This window comes from Bemisia tabaci, chromosome 1 (assembly GCF_918797505.1).
Source record: "Bemisia tabaci chromosome 1, PGI_BMITA_v3".
Lineage (NCBI taxonomy): Eukaryota > Metazoa > Arthropoda > Insecta > Hemiptera > Aleyrodidae > Bemisia > Bemisia tabaci.
Window position 1 is genome coordinate 17,532,720 of NC_092793.1, and position 24,811 is coordinate 17,557,530.

A 24,811-nucleotide genomic window follows, 5' to 3' on the forward strand; every position below is an offset into this window, starting at 1 on the left:
AGGATTCAGTTCCCCCTTGTGACGAGCGATATGAGTGAACTTATTGAATTCATTTGGATTCCCCATCAGATTTGTATGCTCACTCTGTCAGAATCTTTAAAGCGCCTTCAAATCACGAGAAGACAAAAGTGCATTCATGCGTGCAAGTAGTTCCTATGTTTTAATCTGCTAAAAACACCAAAGATGTCGGCTCTTATGAATAGAGCGCCTACCCAAGCACCGAAGCATCTCCCGTCATCTGCAGCTGTTCTCTTCGGACTTCGGCAACGGCAATTAATAACGATTTTTGGATGTTAATTTTCCGTACACTAATAGCCCCTCCCTTATACTGGTTGTCATGAGTCATGAGAATACGAGAGAGTATACATGCGTACAAGTGGCTCATAAACACTTACGCACGAAGCTGCATTTCAAATCGTTATCGTCGCTCTAAAAATTCAACGTGGGCGCTAAAACTAAATGATTACTGGTTTACAGTTTCCACCAGAAGTGCAACTTTTTTTGGCTTTTATTTTTATATGAAAAATCAATAGAATTCTAAAATGTGTATTCAAAATTTTGTCTAATGCCAATTTGATAGATAGGATTCAGTCCCCCCTTGACGAGCGATATGAGTGAACTTCATAGAGAAAAAAAAGGAGGTGTTTGCATTTCGGGCATCTTGGAATTTTTCATAGAGTATCTATAGCTTTGATGACGTCATTGGGTACAGCGACGTTTTTATCCTGTCGATTTTCTTGGAAATGGTGTAATTTAAGGGAAAAAGTCTTTCTATAAAAAGTGCTTGAAATTATATAAAGAGTTGATTTAAGTAAAAAAATCGGACATTATGGTCCATTTTTACAGCGTCAACATAACCCTCAACGAGCGTCTTGTTTACATTGATGACGTAGGTGGGTACAAATCCTCAAGATGCAAACACCTCCTTTTTTTTCTCTATGAGTGAACTTATTGAATTCATATGGATTCCCCATCAGATTTGCATTTGCTCAATGCTCACCCAGTCAGAATCTTTAAATCGCCTTCAAATCACAATAATACAAAAGTGCACGCATGCGTGCAAGTAGCTGCAATGTTCTAAGTAATCTGCATTTCAAAGCGTTGTAGAGTAGAGGGGAGTATTAAAAACACCAAATATGTTGAGCTGTGCTCCTCGGACTTCGGCAACGGTAATTAATAACGATTCTTGGTTGTTAATATTCCTAATAGCCCCTTACACCGGTTTTTTTATGTATGTAGCATTGTAACATAGTCCCTACTCCTTACGCGGAAGGTATTCCTACGCGGTATAACTAGAGTACCTGTATAGGTACTCTAGGTTTAGTTAGTTTCCGTTTCCGCCTTTCCGTTTCCGTCTCCTCTGTTTTGTTTCCTTTCGGTAACCTAACCTCACTCCCCATTACGTGTTGCAATATTTTCTTTTCGTTTTTCGACAACATAGAGACTAGTTATTAATTTTCTCTGTTCTTATCCAAAACCCATATTAGTATTAAGTCCCTTCCCCGTGATCAAAAGCAATATATGTCCAGTCGATTCTGTATCATTCCAGAGGTCAAGTGCGTAGCTCCTTTGTTGGCCGAGCGCATGTACTTGCAAGAAGTTTGGTGTTGTGCTGATAAGGAATGACTGATAAGTAAATAAGACCGGATGCGATAGTGGAGGCGAATATAAGAATTGAACACGTTTTATCTGTAAGTTGTGATCTTGTGCCTGTACGCATTAGCTCTTCATTTTCCTGACCATGGACTCTTCAAGTAGGGAGAAAAAGATTGAAATACTCAAATCGCTCATCCAAGAATACCCCGACTTCCCAAAACAAGGTATTTTATTCAGGTGAGTAACAGGTGGGTCAATATATCTTGATTCCTATCTATTTTCTATTCTCAATGAGGATGGAGTGGCAGATTGGCATGTATGATGAACAGATGCATATTGACGGTGAACCTACCAGAATTTCTCGTTTGCAGCGTTTAAAAATCTCCGCTGTCATTTTATTGTTTTGAAGGAGAACAAATCAACATCATTCCTTGAAGTTTTCACAGAGTTTTCTTCTCAAAGGGAAGAAAAATTACGCAGGTTTTCTAAACTTGATGTTGAGCAGATTTCCATTTAATAAATAAAGAGTGACAGAAAGTCTGCAACAGTCTTGTAGTTTCACTGCAGATATATTGTTTCCATTTATTAACCACAGCAGTTCTGAACAATATTGCCGTAAAATCTAGCATTGTAGGGGAAATACTCAACATACTTACTTCACAATGAATATAGCAGAATGCCTATGAAGAAAATTCTTGATAAATATGTTTACTTAGTTGGTTTATTTTAAGAAGTTTCAATGTTCCTTTTGATATGAGATTGTTGAAAGTAATGAATTACTCATGGTTTACTTCAGGATTTTTGTATTCAAAGAGTTTATTCTGTTCCACTGTGCATTTCATTTAATTTTTTTGCTGTTTCTTATTTTTGATACATTAAAAAGTTTTAAACAAATTCAATTTTCTTCAATTTAAAATGTCCTACCTCCTAAAAAAATCCATTCTGAGGGAAAGTTAATTCATGCAGAACGTACAAACTCAGGTGAAGAAAGAGTTTTAAGATACATTTAAAACAACCTGTTTTGTTTTGAATTTCACGACCGAATTCATTGCCTAACTGTAAAATTTCAATGGAAAAAAACAATCTGGGTTCCATGACTTAGGGTCCTTTTTCGAGTGAAAGTAAAAATCTTCAGGGGGTGCCATGAACTGGGGCAGTTGGATGTCAATCACTGGTGCATAGGTGTAAACCTTTTCTCCTTTAAATTTTAGGTGGTATAATGACTGTTCCGTGAAACCTGGTCTTAACCGAACATTCTCATAGTGGAGAATCACTGCGTATTAAACTTACCTTACTGTCATTCAAACTTTAATAGCAGCTTTTTTTCAATACCTACTTATTTTCACTGCTACATATTCCTTGAGCAATATATTGATCTTGCATCTTGAAGGTTCTGCTCAATTGTTTCGCCAAATTTATGGATCGTCTCTGGAAGGAAATATTTTTGAAATGCATGATGAGAGCTGATAATCTCTTTTTCTCTGATTTTTTTATGTTTCCGTAATTTTTGAGTAAAACAATTATTGGACCCTGATAACTTCTACCAAAGAATTCCCTGAACTTTCCTTGCTCAACGTTATGAGTGCGACCACCTTGTTTACTTCCACTGTACCCATTTAAGTGTAAATTAAAGGATATTTTTATGCATATCTCTGTCATAAAGAGTTGAACAATTTTGAAGAAAAAAAATTTAAAAAAATTGTCTCACAAACTACTCAGCCGAACATGACAAATAGTCAACTATATTAATGCTTTTTTGACGTTGAACACAACAATGTAGATTCGTGGTGTGATTTTTAAAAACAGGACTATTATCAACTAGAGAGGAGCCTCATTTTTTAATTTGATTTAGCTTCATTTACTGTTTCTCCATTTGCAGAGTATATGGTTCTTCTCAACAGCTTACTATTATATTGTGCCAAAGTCTTTTCTTGAGAAAGAAATCTAATTTCTAATGCTTCTTTGCTTTTTGCAGGGATTTATTTTCAGTTTTCAAGAATGTTGAGGCTTTACAAATACTTCAAGAACTGATTTTTGATCACACAAATTCACTTTCTAAATCTGTTGATGTCGTTGCTGCTTTGGAATCCAGAGGATTTCTCATTGGGCCTTTAATTGCAATCCAGCTAAAAGTTCCGTTTGTGCCAATCAGGAAGCCTGGAAAACTGCCTGGGAATGTGCAAAAAGTTGACTTTGAGCTGGAGTATGGCTCTGTAAGTGTTAGAATTCTAGCCGCTGAAATAAAATTGCCTACTCTCTATTTTATTACATTCTACTCAAATATCATGGATTTTTTTGTTAGAATTTCTCAAAATCTAATTTTAGGTATAGTAAATATAGGCTTTGTCTATAAAATTCAGCTGATTGTAAAGGTTTTGTGACTTAATTTTAAGTAAGGTACGCAAGATTTATCTTATTCAATGTTCACTCTAGGTAATGAATGAATTTGAATACTCGTTAAACATAGAAAAAGAGGCTGGTTAAGTCCCCATGTGATTTGCTAAAATTTTATAATGTTATTCCAAAAGTACCTGCAAGTAGAAATCTAGGTATGAAGTTTAGATCACTTAATAATCTAAACTAAACTTTAGATCTACTCAGATCCTTACCTGTAAGCTCTTGCCAAACTTCAAACAACCCCACAGCAAATTGCAAAATTTCCAAACTTACATTTTCAAGTTAAACTGAACCCAAACCAGAGTTCTGGTTTGAACCTTTCTAAAGTCGGTCCAGTTAAAATTTAATTTCTCTTGATTTTAAAAGTCAGTGGTGTTGAAAGAAACATATGTAGCTCTTTAAAACTTTTTAGTAGTCTGGAGCTCAAAAATCTGACATCTTGTATTAGACACTCTTTTACTCCTAATTTGTTCATGGAGTATACTTCTTTCTATAAAAATCTTCAATTCCGAAAATGACTTTTTCAATAATTTTTATTTTTTCTTTTTACTTGATTTCAGGATTCTTTTGAGGTTCAAATAGACAGTATTAAAGAAGGTCAGGGCGTGCTCCTTGTGGATGACTTGCTAGCAACTGGAGGTAAATAACTATAATTTATTCCTATCCCTCCAATATCTTTATTTTCTGAATTTACGAAGTTTTCAGTTTGATTTCCATTCATGTGCTGTAACTTTAATCATGAGACACTATCAGTGATACATGAAAAGCAAACTAGGGAGGTTTAAGGAAGTCCTGACTCTGGGAGGTTACCAAAGTCTCATCGCATTAAAGTCCATCAATGAACAGCATAATAGACCAACCTATATTTGCGCCATCCTTTGACATGCATAAAAATAAGCAAAGATGTCACCTTCCTCATCATAATAACAAATGAGCAGTCTCAAAAAGATCCTTCAAAGAAGTGAATTCGTGATTTTCAGCTATGATTCCCAAGTTTGCTCATTTTTGCAACTGGTTATATTGGAGCCCCTTTTTTCCTACCCTTTATGTAGGGCAAACTAATTTTTTAGAGTGGATGCAACGAATCTTGATGATGATGTGAACATTAGCTAAAACGATGAAGGATCACACATAGACTTGCACCTGTATAATACAGGTGCAATTTCTCTCTCTCCCCCCCCCCTCCCCCGGTATGTTCCGATTGTGTTCGTGGCGTTTGAGTGGGATCTAAGAGAGCCAGGCCCTCCCAGAAAAATGCTCAAGGTCGTAAATAAAAAGTAGCAGACAAAATGACTTTACAGACGTTTCGTGTAGGAAAACAGTCAAAACAACTTTTCAAGTCAATACCTGTCAAAGCCAACTGACTTATCTAACCACAAGGTCATTTTAGATCATGCCTAAATTTTGGCTAATTGCTTTGTGAAAGTTAATACATGAAAATCCTCTACATATAATTTTGTGTTGGGTCCAAAAAATAGATCTTGTGGAAGATTGATTGAATGATTCTGTTCCTAATTGTTTTTATACTTGCTTTTCTTTGCATTTACAGTTTTTGTGTCTAATTAAAATTTTATTTTCTCTGATAGGAAGTCTGGAAGCTGCAAGCAAACTTTTAACAAGCAAGGGTGCTAAAGTTGTTGAGAATTTTGTCATCATGGAACTTTGTGATCTGAAAGGCAGGAGTCGTTTAACATCTCCTGTTCACTCTTTGGTCAAGTACTAGCATTTAATGTACTCCTTGACTTAGTTAGAAAATGAATTGTTCGCTTTTAAGCACAAGTATTTGAACCCTTAAATTAGGGTTGTTGGATCATACTGCTGCAACTATACTGTATCAAAATAGTTTGAACTGAAGCTATCTGTCTCTGTATTTTTATATTTTTCAAAGGGAGACAGCAGTTTCTAATTTTGAATGAATCCTTGCTTAAATTACAGATGATTAATTTTAGAAGATACTTTCTTCCTTGGTTTTGTGCTATTTTTCTCCAACATTTTGAAGGAGGTTCTTTTATGCTTATATGGACCATTCACATCAAGGAACTCTACTATTTCTGGCGTAACCATAAAATTACATATCTGCATGGGAAATTAATAGCAGATATGTTTTTTCTAAAATGACTCAGAAATAGTCCTCCCTTAAAGAAAAATGTGGTCCATATTATCGGCAATTATTTTATACTGCTTATTGTGGATCTCAAAATCTTAAAATTTGATTATGTAGGGATTTTCAATGCATTTTTATCAATTGGTCCAGTCTTTTGGAGCTGAAAATTTCTGCAAGAAATGGTAACAATATTTTCTCATCTATTTCTTCCTCTGTTTTTGTGAAATAGTAAATTTTTCTCAGCATTACTCAATCACACATACTCATTTCCTCTTGACAATATTTTAAAAATGCCTGAAAATAGAGTCACTTTATTGCCCTTGTACCTTGTACATCATATCAAATGATACCGAAATTATTCAAGTGCAAATTTCTTGGTATCCTGCGTGCAGACTGCTAACGAAGACTCTTAGCATTTTTACATTTATTCTCAAATAGAAAATCCCCATTCCTTCGAGAGTCAGGAAGTGCCCAGTCGTGGTGAGACGCTCTTATCGAGAGTCCTGTTGAAAGACACGAAGCTTTGCTGCAGCATTAAAAACAACTTATGCAATTGCGGCAAATATTCTCAAATGATACTGTGCCTCGATAAGAACGTTTGAATCACGTCTAGGCGCTACCCGATAATCGTAGGGAGGGCCGATACTTTCCCCTTCCTAAGTACCCTCATTAGGGATACAAATGTGCCTGGTGTCGGGAAAAAATTTTTTCAGACAGATTGGATCATAGGGATCTTTGAATGAACCTATTTCAAGTTTAATGTTTTTTTTTTTTTTTCATTTCTATTGAAGATACATTTTTTTTTTGCGAAGTTAAACGGTTTCTTCTGATACATATAAATTAATTAAATTTTGATGCAGATATCAAGTTAATCTCAGAGAATAGATTATTTTTTTTTTTTTAAAAAAACAGTATTTTATTGTTCTTTTTTTCTTTCTTAGTTTACTTCTCTTCTCTTCTTTGCCACTAGATTCAAGAGACATTATTACTAAGAATTGATGCATAGCATCAAATACTCGTCGCTAAATTGAGCTGAGATTTTAGACCATAAGTAACTTTTATCTTGTTATTATTTTTGAAATCTATAAGACAATTTATTTTTGTATGTGCTGTCAAAATATATGTGTGGTAAGTGCCAAAGTAACCATTTTAAATTGCTCAAATTAGAATTTGCCCAGCAAAGATTCTATATTTTTCTGGTGAATTTTTACACATGAAAGCAACAAGCGGCTTTTACAAAAAGATAAATAGATGAAAAAGTCAAAGTAGCTTAAAGGAAAAAATCTATAATCAACCCTGAAATATTGGCAGATAATCATATTTTTTTATGCTGTTTTCCTCTCAATTTTTATGTTGCGTTTTCAGTTTATGCCTAAAAATCATAAATTTTACTCCTCCTTGAATGATTGATCTTGTATAATGAATGGACAAAAAGTCCCTCATATCTAATGCATCCAGCTAGACTGTCAAAATGTTAGGAAGAGCAATAAACAAATCATTATTTTCTCTGGAGAGATATTATTGTAAGCAATTCAAATTCATTTTCATGTTATCTTGTTTTGAAAGGTGTAGCATTTCAACCGTTTTCATGTAATTATTATTATTGCCATTCCTAATTTTATATTTTTTCTTTTACTATTTTTTAATTCTCATTATGTTTCTCTATGAAGTTATTTTCTAACATTCCATTTTTGCAATAAATGGTTTTTGTTACTCCTCTTATATATTTATTATATCTTTCTTGATCCACCTAACTATTTTGATGGTCAAAGTGCAAAATTATGCATCTCGATGTACAACATTACAGATTTCTTATTATGCTGTACGTTTTCTTTGGAAAATTGGTCATCCCAACTTCTTGAAAACTTCCTTGATACTTCTTCTCTGTTGGCGAAAGCTTTTGTAAAAATGTAAAGCTATAATGTTGGCTTGTTTCTCTTCAAGAAAATGAAAGAAATGAAGAAGAAAAAAAACACCGCAATGGAGACATGTGGCTCTGCGCTTTGGCCATGAAGCAATTTAATCACCATGAATGAACAAGCAGCAATTGGTATGTGAGTACCTCTCTGACACTGATATTGACACTCTTCTGAAAATATAATTTTTCATCGCATCTTCAATACATTTCTCATCAGTTCAAAATAAGTAAAGCAAGCTGGGTTATCTCATGGATCCTCAGAAAACTGCGAGGAGTGTTTCAAATATATTAGTACCAGTGTCATTACTTTGAAATGAAATCGTATAAGAACAAGCATAGTTACACGAAAAATAAATTGAACAAGATAATATCTCATTATACTTTCTCTAACTGTGTACCCTTTTCCTGATGTACAAACGAAGGCCCTAAACTTACCTTAAAAAGTGAAAGTAACATAAATTACAAAATGTTTGTGACAACTTGAACAAGTGAGTGGCATTTTCTCTTCTCCTTTTAAATTTGTCACATAGTTAAAGTGTTTTTTTTTTTCTTTTTTTGTCAGGTCTTGTCTCGGTTACCCTTACTCAAGAGTTTTCAGTTTAGCATTTTTGCGGGTAATTATCCCTACAAAGGTCCTATAACTTACCTTAGAAAGTGAAAGTAACATTAACTACACAATTTTTGTGACAACTTGAACAAGTAAGAAGTATTTTCTCTCCTCTCTTCAAATTTGTCACACAGTTAAAGAGGCATTTTTTTATTTTTTTTTGCCAGGTCTTGGTTGCCCTCACTCAAGAATTTTCAGTTTCGCATTTTCGCGGGCAAATATTAATCGAATTTATCAGCGAGATAAGATTGCTGATTGATTCTCTCTTAATGAACGAACCAATCTCATTTCAAATTATCCTCCAATCAGATGAAAGCCAAAAGTTACGACCAATGAGAGAGCTAGCGACGTAAGGCACTCTGGCGGCGAGTTAACAAACACTCTCCTCCTCCCCCATCTTATCTTGCATTTCGTCGGCCTCTTTACCTTCGTAGTTGCATAGGTTCTGAAAACTCGAAAAAATGGCATATTTGCTATCACGTGTGGCTGCTACCGTAGCCAAAGAAATCTCAACATCTTCACACCAAGTAAGTCTCGATGTGATCATATTTTTTCCTCTGATTCACCCCGTAAGTTCAAGCCCTAAATGCGGCACGTAGGAACCTCGCCTGATAACCTCCATTTCCGTCTCTTCTTTAGGCCCTATCTCCCAGCTCACAAATTCACTGAGCTTTCCATTTTTCTTCCTTTACACGAGATTTCCGATTTTATATACCTTTTTCCGTTTCTTGCCATTGACTCCTTCCGTCATTATTGTGGATAAATATTTGGGTCAACCTTGAGTGACCTTTCAGGCTTCGCTTAGCACCTCTAGTTGTTTGGTTGTTGCCTTCAATCAAACCTTCCTACTCATCCGATGATACTAGCTCCCACTTTTTCTGCTATCTGCTCCTAACCCGCGCCAATTATTTATACAGTACTAACTGTGATATTTACGCATGTCTCATCCTCTCTCCGCCATCAACGTATGCTCTGCGTCGACAGCACTATCATAACCTACCACTTCATGCCTGTCATTCGTAACACTGCAGCGGATGAGAGTATCACCCCATTCCAATTTTCTTCATCTTGTTAAGCCTTGTATAACCTCATACAGCTAACTCCAACTGCATCTGTCATATTGATGTCAAAGGGCCTGTGGTTGAATCTGCAGTTGAATGTTAGGAAATATTCCATTTAAATGCTGTAAGTATTGGGTCTTACTGTGGGATCAAAACTTCGCAGCTTTCTTCATTGATAGTACTTGTGTCATTAAAATCCCCACCTCTCTCATTCAATTCGAGATTGAATGCTCATTGAAACGCCCGTACAATTGCGCTATCCTCCAAGATGTAATGAAGATCTTGAACGCCTCTATTCACTCCCCAAGTCAATATCCTTCAGAAGCCCTTGATATGCTGATGATCCACCGTTCACTTTCTCACCCCTCACTCTTCACCTAGTTCAAAATTTTTCTGAAAACTAATCTATAACTCAATTTGTATGTAACATGGATGGTTAAGGGTTGTTGAAGAGTCGTTGTAGGTGAACCCTGTCCTTGGTGAAGCCTCTGAACTAGTACCAAATTTGTAGGAAGGAACAAAGAATTTCCACTATTATTTTAGAGCCTTTCACCTGTTTACTTAGTCTAGCACCAGATAAACTTTGAAGTCGTGTAGAAATTTGATTTTGGAGCCAGAAAACTCATTTTTATGCACATAAAGTCCATGCCAACTAAATTTACTCACTGACTGTGATAGAAGGTCTTTCATCTTGCTCCTTCCATTTACTTCACATGTAAAAGTGACATTGGAAGATCTTCTGTAGGAGTCTAAAAGTGCGTTATCTTATTTGGCGCAGACTCAAATTGTTGCTGCCTGAATCAAATCTGAGCAAGTATTCCAATTTTATACTAAAGTGCCCATTGAGCATTAAAAATAGGGGATGTGACAAAAATTGCATTCCATCAATACCTCACTAAGTATACTAATACTATTAATACACTATACTCAAGTTCTTAATATTTTAATGATTTGAGGACACTCTACAATTTTTAAGTTATTTGATGATTTTCTAAAAAAAAAAATTAACTCTTGCGAATTTTCTTTCTTTAGTTAACCAACCTATCATGGCCAGTCTCCCAACTTGCTCAACGCAAATTACATGTATCATGCTCTCAACGAGCCGCCGAAATTTCCTCCATCCTCGAAGAGAGGATCTTGGGAGCTGCACCCAAGGCCAACCTTGAAGAAACTGGCCGTGTATTGAGCATTGGTGATGGTATTGCCCGTGTCTACGGTCTGAAGAACATTCAAGCTGACGAGATGGTGGAATTCTCCTCTGGTCTTAAGGGTATGGCCTTGAACTTGGAACCTGACAACGTTGGTGTTGTCGTATTTGGTAATGACAAGCTTATCAAGGAAGGAGACATCGTCAAGCGAACTGGAGCTATCGTAGATGTTCCTGTTGGTGACGACATCTTGGGACGTGTTGTTGATGCCTTGGGTAACCCCATCGATGGCAAAGGTGCACTTTCAGGCAAGCAAAGGTATGTCATCTTCTCATTCTTGTACGTCCTTGAAGGTGTCCTCAACACTAGCGAACCTGAATTTATTTACTTATTTTTGTAGGTGGGCTGGATAGTACACAAGAAAAATAATCCCACAAGTTATGTTATGGTGCTATCTCTCTTTTACACCTTGAGCCCACGAGCGATGTCCAGTATGGAAGTTTCTGATTTTAAGTTTCAATGAATCTTCACAAATTTGATGCCTGACTATTCAGCAATAAGTAGTACTGCTATGCATCATGGACCTGTCCCTTGCATTAATAGGTAGATAGTGTTAATTTTTCAAATTATCAATTACGGTTATTATGTCCAAGACACAAACTTTGTATAGACGAAATGTAGTGGCAAATATCATCCCTTGATCATTCAGAATCCCCTCATGACTGTCCATCACCCTGTTTTGCCAATTGATTAGGGTTTCTCTGAATGATTTACCTTGCCCTTTAAGTTTTTCTCCTCAATAAAAAAAACAATATGCGAGCCTGCATTACCTTGTTTAAGTCAGCCATTTTCAGCAAAGTATAAATATGTCTTTTTCTCTATTTGCCTCTCAGGTTCCGAGTTGGTATCAAGGCCCCTGGTATCATCCCCCGAGTATCCGTCAGAGAACCTATGCAAACTGGTATCAAGGCTGTAGACTCACTGGTACCAATTGGTCGTGGTCAGCGTGAGTTGATCATTGGTGACAGACAGACTGGGTAAGAATGGTTTCACTTCTTTAATATTGCGGAGTGAATGCTTCAATATGGTCAGAAACATTTGACTGAAACATGACCATTGAAAAAGGAGCATCTCTGTGTTCACTAGCTGTTTAATAGCACATCCGCGATGGCCAGCCAAAGGGTTTTGCTGCGCGGACCCCATTACTTGCTTCAAGAGAGGTTGTGGCTTGCAAGTCCAAGAAAATTCTAGCAAGTTCCTCAAAAACCACAGAGGAAGGGGGTTGGGGTCTCCTTCATCAGCAGCTATGTGGCTGAGTGCAGTGTCTATGCAGGGTGGCAAGCATCAAGGAAAACTGAAAATCGTAATTTAAAGTAAAATCTAGATTGTGCAGGGAAAAGGCTTCTGGCCCGTAATTGGTGGTTTTTTTTTTCAACTTTCACTTTTTACCAACTTCTCTCTGACATCAGCAGCCCTAGTTGCAAGGGTGCTAAAACTTCTCAACCACAGGACTGGTGAGTAGCAATGAGTTGCTCCATAATTGGAAAGACCTCAGAAAAGCTCTGAAATAATTAACGTCTATTGCGGTTAAGTCCTTATTATGTCTTATTGTTTAAATGAAACCGTACAGCGATTCTATAGTGTAAAATTTTGCTCCAAGTAATCTTAACTTTTCAAGAAATTCAATTGGGTATTTGGATGATGAACTCACTTCTTTCTGATGATGCGAAGATGCAACATGATGCCTAATGCCTCAGATTGAACCAAAAATCTTTTTCCACAGAAAATCATCATCATTCTCCTAAATTTTGTTAATTTGTAACAACAAGGTTGATAAGGTAAAATTTTTCTTTTCAGTAAAACTGCCCTAGCCATTGACACCATCATCAACCAAAAGAGATTCAATGATGGAACAGATGAAAAGAAGAAACTGTACTGTATTTACGTTGCTGTTGGACAAAAGAGGTCAACTGTCGCCCAGATTGTGAAGCGATTGACTGACTCAGGTAATATTGTTGTGTTGATTTCGTTTTTTTTAAATGACTCCTCTCCATAGAAAGAGAGAGAAAAAAAAGAGAAGTGAGAAAAGTAATGTTAAGTGACATTGCCATGTTCACAGACTGGGGAGCACTGAGCTAAGCAAAAATTGTCAAGCGGTAATTTAGTTAAAACGCAATGGGAAAATTGTAATGATTTTATTTACTGCTACCTATAAAAAGCTTAAGAGCATGTTGTCATAGTAACGTTATAGCAAGACCGATTCTGTATTAAACATGAGCGAAGAAATATAAAAGGCAAGCAAAATTCATCACTAAAAAGCTTGGTTCTAGATCTATGATTGTGAATTCTTGCATTGCTCACTGAAATGGTTTCTCGCGACAGGAGGCCAATCTCTCTGTGTGATCAATTCAGTGATAAAAATTGTTAAAAACTTATTATTTCATGTCAATCAGTCTCTTAAGGGCGTATTAGAAACCTCAGCTCATTATGTATCCATTTAAATTGTAACCTTTGCTGGAGAATGTTTTATTTCTCGTAACTCAGTGTTCAGGAGGTAAAGTATTCTTCACATCTTGTTTACCCTTCATAGATTTAGAAGGAAGGTTTTTTTTTAATTTGCTGCCTGTAAAAAAACCATTGAAATGACTCTTGTCACCAGCGGGTCGATTGTTAAATTGTTATCGAATGAGTTTATCCCTATCCATCTCCCTATCTTCACAATGCTGTATATCAATTAAGGTCATTCGACAACGATTCAACAATAAACCCGCAGACAAAGTAAGAATTCAAGGGTCCTCATATGTGTTTTATTCTCAACATTTCTTGCAGGACAAGATTCACTTATCGAAAATTTCTGACATTTACTCCTTACAAAACTATTAACGTTTTTTTGTAGCACTGGTCAAAAACCAAAGTTTACATGAATCATATCATGCACTACAACAATTTTGGCAGACTTCTTAAAATCCCTGTCTTATTCCGTTCTAAATGTAAACAATGTTGAACAGCCAAAGTGAAGTGCTGAGGTAAGGTTGCTATATTTTCATATACTGCTGAGACTGGTACAGCAACATTTAGTACGCAATTTAAATTAGGCCGGTTATGGTTTTCATTTGATGAGAGAACAGTCAAAATGTATGCATCAAAAAATTTTAATGTCTTGGTTAAGAGATACTAGATATAATTTAACTTGCACAAATTGCATTTCATGTGAAATTTTAAAGAGAAAACTCATATCATAATACCTAAATTTGCATCTTCTCCAGTTGTCCACAATACAGCTTACTTGCCTCTGCTCAGTTTGCTGAGTTGCAGTATGAAGTTATTATTTTGTATTTTCCGTATGTGTCAATTATAAAATCATTTGTTCACATATCATGGTGTGGTTGTTTCTACAGGTGCCATGGACTACACCATCATTGTCTCTGCCACCGCCTCTGATGCTGCTCCTCTGCAGTACCTCGCCCCTTACTCAGGTTGCGCCATGGGAGAATACTTCCGTGACAATGGCAAACACGCTTTGATCATCTTTGATGATTTGTCAAAACAAGCTGTAGCCTACCGTCAAGTATGTTAATGTTTTTACTGTATTTACATGTTTGTTAGGATGCACTTTTCAATGACAATTTCATTCAGCAATCTTAAAAAAATGGTGGAAAATCAGTCAGAAAGTATGATCACGGTGGCTAAGAACTCGAAATTTTTAGAGAATGAGCTTGATTCAAAACTCTGCGTTTTTCATCCATCCTTAGGCTCTCTTGACATCTAATCAACGATTTATGCTTGATTCAAGGCACCTTCTGATAAACTATTCACATAGCACTAAGAAATTTAATGCCTGATAAATTTTGATATTCTATGTTCCTTGTGGCCCTCTGAGTAAAATGATTTATTAAAATTGGACTCTCTTTGTGCCATTGTCAAGGAAAGCGGAAGTAGAAAGTGAATTTTTTGGTCTTTTCACACGTTTTTCAATGGGTCAATATTATGAGGATCAGCCGAAATGTGCAATAGCTTCAAAATGGAAGTGCAATAATCTTAAGCAAATTTCACGCTAAAGGTGTTTAAATTCCTTTTTCCAGCTTTAGCACCTACAATTCTGATATAGTATCAAGTTGAAATGATGAAAAATCAAACCATTCGATCCAGACAGAAAGTGAATTTTTAGGTTTTCTCGCCAGCATTCCGTAATGGTGGTTTTTAAAATAACAGGAATATGTTGCTAAAATCTGCAATACCTTTAAAAACAAAGCTCACCAATTTTAAGCAAATTTAATTCTTAAGTTATTCAACTTCCAGCTTTGGCACACGCAATTTTTACTCAGCATCAAGTTGTGATGAATATCAAACTAGCTATTTGAAACTTGGCGATACTTGAGGTAGATTACCCACTATTGGAAGACCTCTTCTCATTCCCTCCTCTCATATCCAAGCCTTACTAGGAAATACGATAGAACAGTACACAGAGAAATACACCAAGAAACACATAAGTAATTACTGATTTTAGGGGAATAATACTCAAGTCTATCATTTCAGTTGAATCCAAAGTATCACTTTATTCAAAGGTTAAATGTTATTTTGAACTACGGTCTGCAACTGCATTACATTTGGACCACATTTTGCAATATGAAACTGCTATTTTTAGCTCATTGTAGATACAATGTACGTGACATTGATATAACTACGCAGATAAGTGCTTCTATCTGTGAGCTAGAAATTGTTACTTTAATTGTGTAACACAGTTCAGTTGATGTTTCCAATAATCTGTTTGGTAAAAAGGTGTCCTAAGAAATATTTCAATATTTTTAGATGTCTCTGTTGCTGCGTCGTCCCCCTGGTCGTGAGGCCTACCCTGGTGATGTCTTCTACCTCCACTCACGTCTGCTTGAGCGTGCTGCCAAAATGAACGAGTCCCTCGGAGGTGGTTCCCTCACTGCTTTGCCAGTCATTGAGACCCAGGCTGGTGATGTGTCCGCTTACATTCCAACCAACGTTATCTCCATCACTGACGGTCAGATCTTCTTGGAAACTGAATTGTTCTACAAAGGTATCCGACCAGCCATCAACGTCGGTTTGTCTGTATCTCGAGTAGGATCTGCTGCCCAAACCAAGGCCATGAAACAGGTACAGCATCAGCAGTAAATCGTTTGATACCAGAATAAGTGCTCAGTCGGTTGTGATTTTTCGTGACGGACAAATTTTTTTTGATTTACTCCAATTCATCCGCAAACTACTGCACAGCCAAAAGATTATTTTTCTTGTTGCTTTACTGAAGGAATATTAGCGAGCTGAAACTAGCTTGTCAAAGTATCCGCCGTTCAAACCTTTTTGGTCAAAGTTGGAGGAAAGCCCACCCTTTGGGGATGAACCTGAAAAAATTATCCCCCTCACCTGTGAATTTCGACTGCTGAAGAATTCTGATTGGAACAAGTGCTAGGTTTCTGGCAGCCTAGAAACCTAGAAAGTCAGTGAATTGATAGGAAAAGTCAGGAACTATTGTAACCAGCATAAGTGAAAGGAAAAAATTCAATCGGAAATGTTGTTCAAAGGTCACCAAATTCAAACATTTTGGAAGCAGGGAGAGTTAAAAAAAAGTCAGGTAATTGGAAAATTAAGAAATTATTGAAACTCTGCAAAAGGTAAACAATCGAATTAAGTTACCCTGTAATTTTAAAAATGAAAGGAATTTTGCCTCTGAAAGAACTTCTGAATTGTAAGTCATGCTGCAACACCTACTGTTATGTGATGAGGCAAATCATTCCGATAATGGACCACTAGACAAGGTACGAATTTAAGCAATCTGATACATGTTTCTTAAGCAGAATTTCACGTAAAACACGATTCGCGCATCTAAAATTACTAAAACCAGCTCCTGATGAAGATATTTGCGCGACTCCTATTTTTGTAGCCGCAGCACCTTTTTTCTGCCGCCGCGACACCGTTTTTCTGGAGCGCAAAAGGTCCAAAACACGTGCTCACTTTCAGTTTTCCAAGCGGCGGTCGCCGCCGCAGGTTGAAATTTGTCGCGCGCATAAATGCGCTCATATGACTCCGTGTAGTTACAAACCGCGCGCGCGGCAGGAAATCGCCGGGCGGTAGCGTGTTGGCGCTGCGGATGGTAGAAATTTGCCGACGAGACTCTGATGTTATTCAATCGTAAAATGATGGCAAAACTAACAATAGTTTAAGTATGATTGAAATGTTTGGAAGTTGGACTCTTTCGGCGTTTCCGGCTCAAAAAAACTCGAAATACTCGAAAAAACTCGTGTTGTTGACACTCGAGCCGAGTTCGAGTACTCGCTCGAACCTAACCTAACTTTCGAGCCGAGTCGAGTACTCGATACTCGGCTCGACTCGACTCGAAATTCGAGTACTCGCACAGCCCTACCTTTTTATTTCACATTGGTCACGCGGATTTTGAACTGCCCGCTCACGAGAAACTCAAAGCTCTACGTGAGTCAAATCGCGCACCACTACAGTTTCAGCTAGCCTCTCAATCGATCACTGTTCATAACCCGCCATGTGTTGCTCAAATTATAAGCAATTTGCTTTAGCTGAGCCCAAGCGTCAAAATTGAGGTTGCCAGATTTTTATATCGCAAAGACTGTCATGATAATGTTCAGCGCGCGATGTGAATCACGTAGATCATTGAGTTTTAATGAGCGAGTGGTTTGAATTCACGCATCAGGAATCATTTAATATCATTGTAAGGAGTTGATTTCGGTAATTTTTGTTGTGCGCATCGTGTTTTACGTGAAATTTTGGTTAAAAAATATGTATCAGAATGCTTGAATTCGTACCTTGTCTAGTGGTCCATTGTCTGTAGATTCCTGCTATGCCCAAATTCTAAGCACTTTAAGCCTTTATGGGTGAAATTAAAAGCTAAACAATTTTTTTTTTTTTTTACATCCTCAAATTTGCGAACAGTATCAAGCAAATGACTCACAATCAGAATGAATTTTACCACTGCTCATTATTATTAAAAAGATGGAGGCCTCTAAAAAAAAATTTCTCGCTTATGATCAAATGAAGCACCATTTATTACTCATCATTCTCTCCTAAAAGTTCTCCGACATAGATTTTTGAAGTTTCCAATGCATCAATTTTTCTTTTTTTCAAGTCATTTCACCGTGGCAAGAAATATTGATTTCAAACCTCTATCTTTCTCTGTTTTCAAAAGAATGCTAGTGAACAGGTAGTCTACATCACTCTGTATACTACATATTGCCTTCTGTTCTCAAACTTGATGATTCTAAAGTTACAGTTAGTGATGGTAAACACATGTGATTCTAATTTTATTTAAATTCAGACTTTCCTTCTTTTTTTAGCGATTTTGTATGAACATTTTGTAGTAAACATGTTTAATGTTAATTTATTTCCCCTCGACACAGGTGGCCGGTTCCATGAAATTAGAGTTGGCTCAATACCGTGAAGTCGCCGCCTTTGCCCAGTTCGGTTCTGACTTGGATGCTGCCACCCAGCAACTGTTGAACCGAGGTGTCCGATTGACTGAACTTTTGAAACAAGGCCAATACGGTAAATATTTTATTGTTCTTGTGTCTTGAAAACAAGTATTTTTTGCATTTTTACAAATGCAGATTTTAAAAATATGAAAATTTGATCATTGTCATTGCTTTATAATGTTGAGATTTTGCACTGGTCCCTAATCTCAAAATATTTCGTTGTCCCTATGATGTTACTAAAAAATTTTTATCAAGATGAGAAGGATCCAATGGCGAAAATTTCTCTTTTGTAAGAAGGAAAATAAAAAGGAAAGCCTGTCGATTTGATCATTTTTGATCCTGTAGAAATTTATTCATTGAGTAGGAGGGCTTTTCTCTAAGATATTCGTTAATTTTTTGAGAGTGAGAGATTCACGAACTTTCCTGGTCCAGCACCTTACCCAAATTGGAAAGATAGGCTTGATAAAGCATTTTAGTGGACCCCTTAAATATCATCATCTCTTTTTCTCAGTGATAGGTAGTTGCGCAACCAGGAGTTGAAACAGCTCAATGTCAATCTCAATTTTTGAATATTGTATAGGGAGGAACGTCTATTCATTTGATGAAAAATAATTCTTCTATTAATTTAATTATAATTTTTCTATTTTTAGTACCCATGGCCATTGAAGATCAAGTAGCTGTTATCTACTGTGGTGTACGAGGATACTTGGACAAATTAGACCCTGCCAAGATCACCCAGTTCGAAAAGGAATTCTTGCAACACATTAGGTGAGTTACCGTCTCTCAGAATAACAGATTACTCCTCGCCTCCATTATCGACGGACTTTTCTAGTGGTCAGCCTCAGTGGTTAGTGGTCAAGTTAGTATTGAGGTCCCAGGTTTGTTTCCTTGTGGTGACAGGTTTTTAAGGACACGTAAAAAATCCGGCATCTTGGCTGTACCGCTTCTATACCCTGGCTTGTCTCAAAGACAGGGTATGGCCATCCAGTAGTCGTTCGTCCATGCTCTTCGGCAGTTTCGTGATCAAATTTTTGATCTTTTATAGAGCACATGACCACAGGCGTCACCTATTAGAAGGAGACTGTAATAACAGAGCCCAACTAGGCATGAAAATGGCTATGGTGCGAGAAATTCTGCGCTCAGTATCATCTGCTGTAGCTACCGATACCACCTACTGTTGGCTTAATGGACAACTGCTAAATGTTAAGAATCTTTAGTCAATCTTCGCAGTTAAGGACAGTCCAACTTTGAGGTGCACGACTGCCTTTGCTAGTGCCTAGGCCTCTAAAGGGTGCCACTTCCAGGCAGTCTAGCTCAGTCCTGCCTACTGAGACTATCAAAGAAATTTTCACAGTGAGTTGAGGTCAAATCAAGGTTGAGGTTTTGTTTTCTTAAAAATGGATCGATTTGGAGAAAATGTTTCAAAAGACATACTGCATCAGGAGCCGCATTTGTCTTTCCTCCTCCATGACTTCCTAACCCTGAAAAATTACCATTTACGTTTATTTATGTCACAGGCAAATAGTCAAATCAGGCATTTTATCAAATATCCAGGTTGATAGTAAAATTTTCAAAGTTTACAAAGTTTTGTACGCTTCTCAAGGAGGTCTCAATTTTTTAGTATTTTAACAGTGAGAATTTCTTCAATAACGAACTGGATTATATTTTGCAATAAGGAACCACTATCTCTGGCTCTTTCATAAAAGCACGTATCTGCATAGGGAAATCAATGGCATATATGTTGTTTCTAAAATGAGCCAGGAATAGTGGCTCCTTATTGCAAAATGTAATCCAACTGTTATTGTACGTTACCATTCGCAATGCTCCTCATGTACATTTAACCGTCAAAATTGTAAAATCTCAGCTTTTTTAAAAAATGCTGTATCTTTTGAAATGAATGTTCATTTCTAGGCTAATCATTACAACAACCATAGAATGATGCAAATTTTTAAAAGCAATTGCTCTTTATGAAGACAAATGATTATTTTATCCAAAATTAGCGGATTCAATCCAAGTGAGAATGTTTGACATTCTCTCGAGGCATTTAACAAAATGCCTGATTTGATCATTTGCCTGCAACATTTATATGTGTCGCCATGTCAGGAGTCAGAAAATTAAAATCTCTCTTCCATACAAGACTGCTGCTTGCTCTGATCCACCAGCGGAATACCCATTGAGCTGTTAAAATTAATTTCTCAAAGATGATGTTAAGGTAAACTCATCCATCTTCATTCTCATTCTGGCGTTTTCAAAAATAAATTTGACATCAGCTGTTAGTCAATCTTTCAACTTCTCCAGACAAAAGAAATTTCAAATTTTGTCAAAACTCTATTATGGTCAATGTCTACCTTTAGGTCCAGTATTTGACAATAAATGAAGTTCAAAATGAGTCTAACTAGACTCTGTTTTTTCTATGTCTCTAAAATGTGTTTTGTGTTTTTATTTGCCAGGACAAACGAGAAGGCTCTTCTTGAAACGATCGCAAAAGAAAACACGATCAGCGAGGCCACCGACGCCAAATTGAAGTCTGTTGTAACGAACTTCCTTGCTGGTTTCAATGCCTAAATTTCTTGTTGATACTTGTAAATTATTTATAGTTCTTTTTTAAATTTTAAACCTGTCCTGAACTCGCAAGTTGTTAATATTATCAGTGATCGTTCCAACTACTCTGTAAAATAAACTGCATTTGTTCTGAATCATTTTAGAATCCACTTGGAAAGGAAGTAAGCCTCATGTTGCTGTAATTTAATTGTATGCTGTAATAATTTCTGTGAAATTACTTGCAAGCTCACTCCGTACCCTCTCACTCAATTTTTTTTTTCTTTTTTTAAAACCAAGGCATTATTGATTGTTCCAACTGTTAGCAACGTTATCGTAATTATTAAGATTTGTACCGAATTCGAATAAATGAATGAGTCGTTTTAAGTTTGTACGTACTCTCTCAATCATTACATATTTTCCTGCATCACTTTCTGGACTTCCCCCAATAATTACTGTAGTAATTATGGAAGGGAGTATTTTAGTCAGGCGTTTTTGAACTGGAATGCCCAGTTCCAAAATTCATTTCCATCGTAGAAGTCAATATGAGGGTACATTCATTAATATTACCATCGTATGTTGTAATAATGTAGAAACATTTCCAAAAATATTAACAAGAAAAAATTGCATTTCAACAGGGACAACGTTTATGCAATGTTTTTAATGATTTTTTAAATGTTACCTTATAATGTTATGCAACAACATTCAAAACATTGCCAATAAACGCTTCAAGAAAATATTGCACAGACATCAATTATTGAAGCTTTGCTGGGCGGGGATTGCTACTTTCCCCCCAGACTGATGATTTTGTTTTCATGAAGCCAAATTGGCAGGACTTAAAAGTAAGTGCCAGTACCTTAAAATCATGCTGAAAGGCCCCTACAAAATATCTGGAAACAACTCAAACGTTCTTTTACAATCTTCATCTTTTGCAATTTAATCATTTTGAAACATCCAAAGCTATTGTTTTGTTGCAATAAACAATTTCAAAATCTTGCAGCTGTCTCATGGGATTCAAAAATGGGGCCTCAAAATCATGCTGGTCCTTCTAGGGCCTTGGAAAAGCAGTTTCACAATTTATCATCAGTGAAAGTTGAAAAAATCTTACAGTTCGAATACATATAAAGATAACTTTACCTTGACAGGCTAATTGAGAGTCTCCCAGCTAATTAAGGGTCTCCTGGCTGATTGGCAGGAATTAAATGTGGTTCTCCCTAGCCATGAGACTTGAAAATATTTTTGTAAGTGGCCTCTCTGGAAACCCCTCAAAACACCTTAATGTTGTTTGGTTATCTTTAGTTTGTAAAGTGTGTGAAATTGCAAGCTTACTCGTTACTCACAAGAAATAGCTTGTTACCAAATGAGACAAGATTACAATAACGCCATGTCAGTTTGCCCTCAATTTCATTGTAGCTCTCACCTGATCCACTAGTGGTATTACCTTGAAATGGAACACTCACTAATGCACACTAGAAATAACTGGAAGTGATGACTTTAACGCCTTACTAGTTCGCCCTCAATTTCTAGTGCAGGCAACCCAAGCCTCCACGTGGTTGAATGGCAATATTGTTGTTCAGAAAGACATGTTTCATCAAACTGGAAAAGGTCACTTCAACACCATATCAATTCGTCTTCAATCATTATTGCAGACAACAGACGCTCCAACTTGATAGAATGACAAAAAATGATAAAAGTGAAGTAGTGGTATCGTAGTGTAATGGCACGATTCCTCAGAACACACTGAAAAATAGTTTTTTGTAGAGCCAAAAGAGGTTACCTTCTGCCACTATCAACGGCATGTCAGTTCGCCTTCAATTTTTAGTGCAGGCAACACGAGCTCTCAAGTGGTCGATTAGTCGTATCGTCTCCCATATATAAATGATAGATAAACGCGGTCTCTGTCGGCGAATTTCTCGTAGATACGATACTCTTTTGTTCTGATGGTAAGCTTTGATTCTTCGTTGGATTATTGATTAATTTTCACTAAAAGTAAGCGTACTTACGGTAATTCTTACTATCAAAAATGCACTTGTAGTTATTTTTAAGATTATATTATATATATTAAATAAATACCGATTGCCGAAGTATGAACCCACGCACGTCCATTGCGATGTTTCAAAATTCCAGCTCCTATTTTATTTTTTCGTGGAGGAAAGTCAACTTCATACTTTAAGATTTAAACAAAAGATTCTCCTAAAAGAGGAAAAATAAAGGCAGTTTTTATGAAATAGCGTTGACTAGCATTTCAAAGAAATTATGAAGTGGGTGCATGACAAGACCTGTAACGTCGCACACGGAGATCCGTGGTTGAGGCCGTTGATGAGTGAATAAGATAGGCAAATTACTTAAATTTTGTGTAGTTTTTTTTAATTTTTCATCATAATAAATGACAAATGGATCATACAAAGTATACCTATGCAAAAAACTTTAAAATCACAAGTTGAAAAACGTTGACTGCGCGAGTTAGAATGATCGCGCAGGAGAACATGTGAGGAAAGATAGAAAGTTAGTTGGATTTTATGTTACATAATTTTATAGTACATATAATTTTAAATGACAATAATCAATTCAGAAACTAAAGTCGAATAACTCCTGGAGTTCGAATATTAGAGCGAAAACAGAGCAGCCAGCACTAAACGCGTAACAGCGCCTGCAAGACTGCAGGAATCCTTCACGCATTGCGCATAAGCACTGTGGAATATATTAAACACCACGTTAGATACATCACCGTGCTACGCGCAATGTGTGAGGTATTCTTGCAGTCTTGCAGACGCTATTACGCGTCTCGGCTCGCGCTGGCTGCGCCGCGCCGTGTTTTGGCCCTAATACTCAAACCCTAGGAGTTAGCATTTTTCAATTCATGATTTTGAAATGTTTATAATTTCTGAACGGATTATAGTCATTAAAAATCATAAAGAAATTAAGTATTAAAGGAGAATATACTGCGTGTTTTGCAAATATTAAGGAAGTTCCGTGCCAAATACCAAATCTATTTGTTAATATCTTGTTCAGGAATTGATTTCTGAACTTCCATATGTTCGAATCGTTTTCTGCATGAAAGAAGAGAAAAAAACCTTATTCTTTTTTCTTTCTTTTTTTTTTACTTTTCGCGTGACACCACATACCTACTTCGGAGTTCCAATAGTTGCGCGCTTGATTTTCGCATTTAACGCGATGCGGACAGAATTCTGTCATTCTAGGTACATACATTCATAAACGTCGGTAATTTGAGACGAGCGTAAAATTGTGAGAAATTCAAGAGAGAGGGCGCCAGAAGGATTGGATTTTTGAAAACATAATATTATTTTACCCCTCGAAAATTAGGTCAAAACGATAATTCTATTCGTAGTCAACACAACTATTATTAAAAATACATACCCTAGTAAAAATTGGCGATAAGAGCTGCGTTTCAAAATACCATAGGAATTCTTATAGCCGGCTAAAGAAGGCCACAGAAAATCATATAGCTGGCTGTAGAATGCGGAGAAAATCATACCGCCGGGCTATACGAAGCGATATGCAGCCGGGCTATAGTTCCTATCGCCGGGCTTTACATTTTATCGCCCGGTTGTCGCTTTTTCGCCATCGATTATAATAGGCCATAAGAAATTGTGTAGAAATTCGTGTGCTTAGGAAATCATTAAGTTTGATACGGAGCCACCTTAATATTTACAAAACACACATTATATTTTCCTTTAATACATATTTGTTTTCATCATTTTAAAATGAGAACAATCCATACAGGATGTGCAAACATTTCAAAATCATGAGTTGATTAACGCTGACTCCGCCAGATTAAATATTACAGCCTAACACAAAGCGGAGCGGCGACGCACGCTCTCTAGTTCATCAGGATTTTCCGGAAAATCGATTTTCTTGTATAAAAAGAGGTTTTCCGGGGAAAACTCAATTTTCAAGATATGAACCTCAACATGTGACGGGTGTGTTTTATGTGTTTTTTAACGCTGAGTCCGAAAAT

General features: G+C 36.6%; 2 protein-coding genes across 2 annotated transcripts; both read left to right on the top strand.

Annotated features, from left to right (window-relative positions):
* Positions 1-1,383: 1,383 nt before the first annotated feature.
* Positions 1,384-7,819, top strand: Aprt (adenine phosphoribosyltransferase). The gene is made up of 4 exons (XM_019046998.2): positions 1,384-1,833; positions 3,572-3,809; positions 4,554-4,632; positions 5,580-7,819. The coding sequence occupies exons 1-4, from the start codon at positions 1,742-1,744 to the stop codon at positions 5,714-5,716; spliced, it is 546 nt and encodes a 181-aa protein (XP_018902543.1). The 5' UTR covers positions 1,384-1,741; the 3' UTR covers positions 5,717-7,819.
* A 1,169-nt stretch (positions 7,820-8,988) lies between these two features.
* Positions 8,989-21,219, top strand: blw (ATP synthase subunit alpha blw, mitochondrial). The gene is made up of 9 exons (XM_019046966.2): positions 8,989-9,149; positions 10,716-11,149; positions 11,725-11,868; positions 12,689-12,837; positions 14,230-14,399; positions 15,641-15,955; positions 18,223-18,367; positions 18,945-19,062; positions 20,745-21,219. Exons 1-9 carry the CDS (start codon positions 9,084-9,086, stop codon positions 20,857-20,859), a joined length of 1,656 nt encoding a protein of 551 aa, XP_018902511.1. The 5' UTR covers positions 8,989-9,083; the 3' UTR covers positions 20,860-21,219.
* The last annotated feature ends 3,592 nt before the right edge of the window (positions 21,220-24,811 follow it).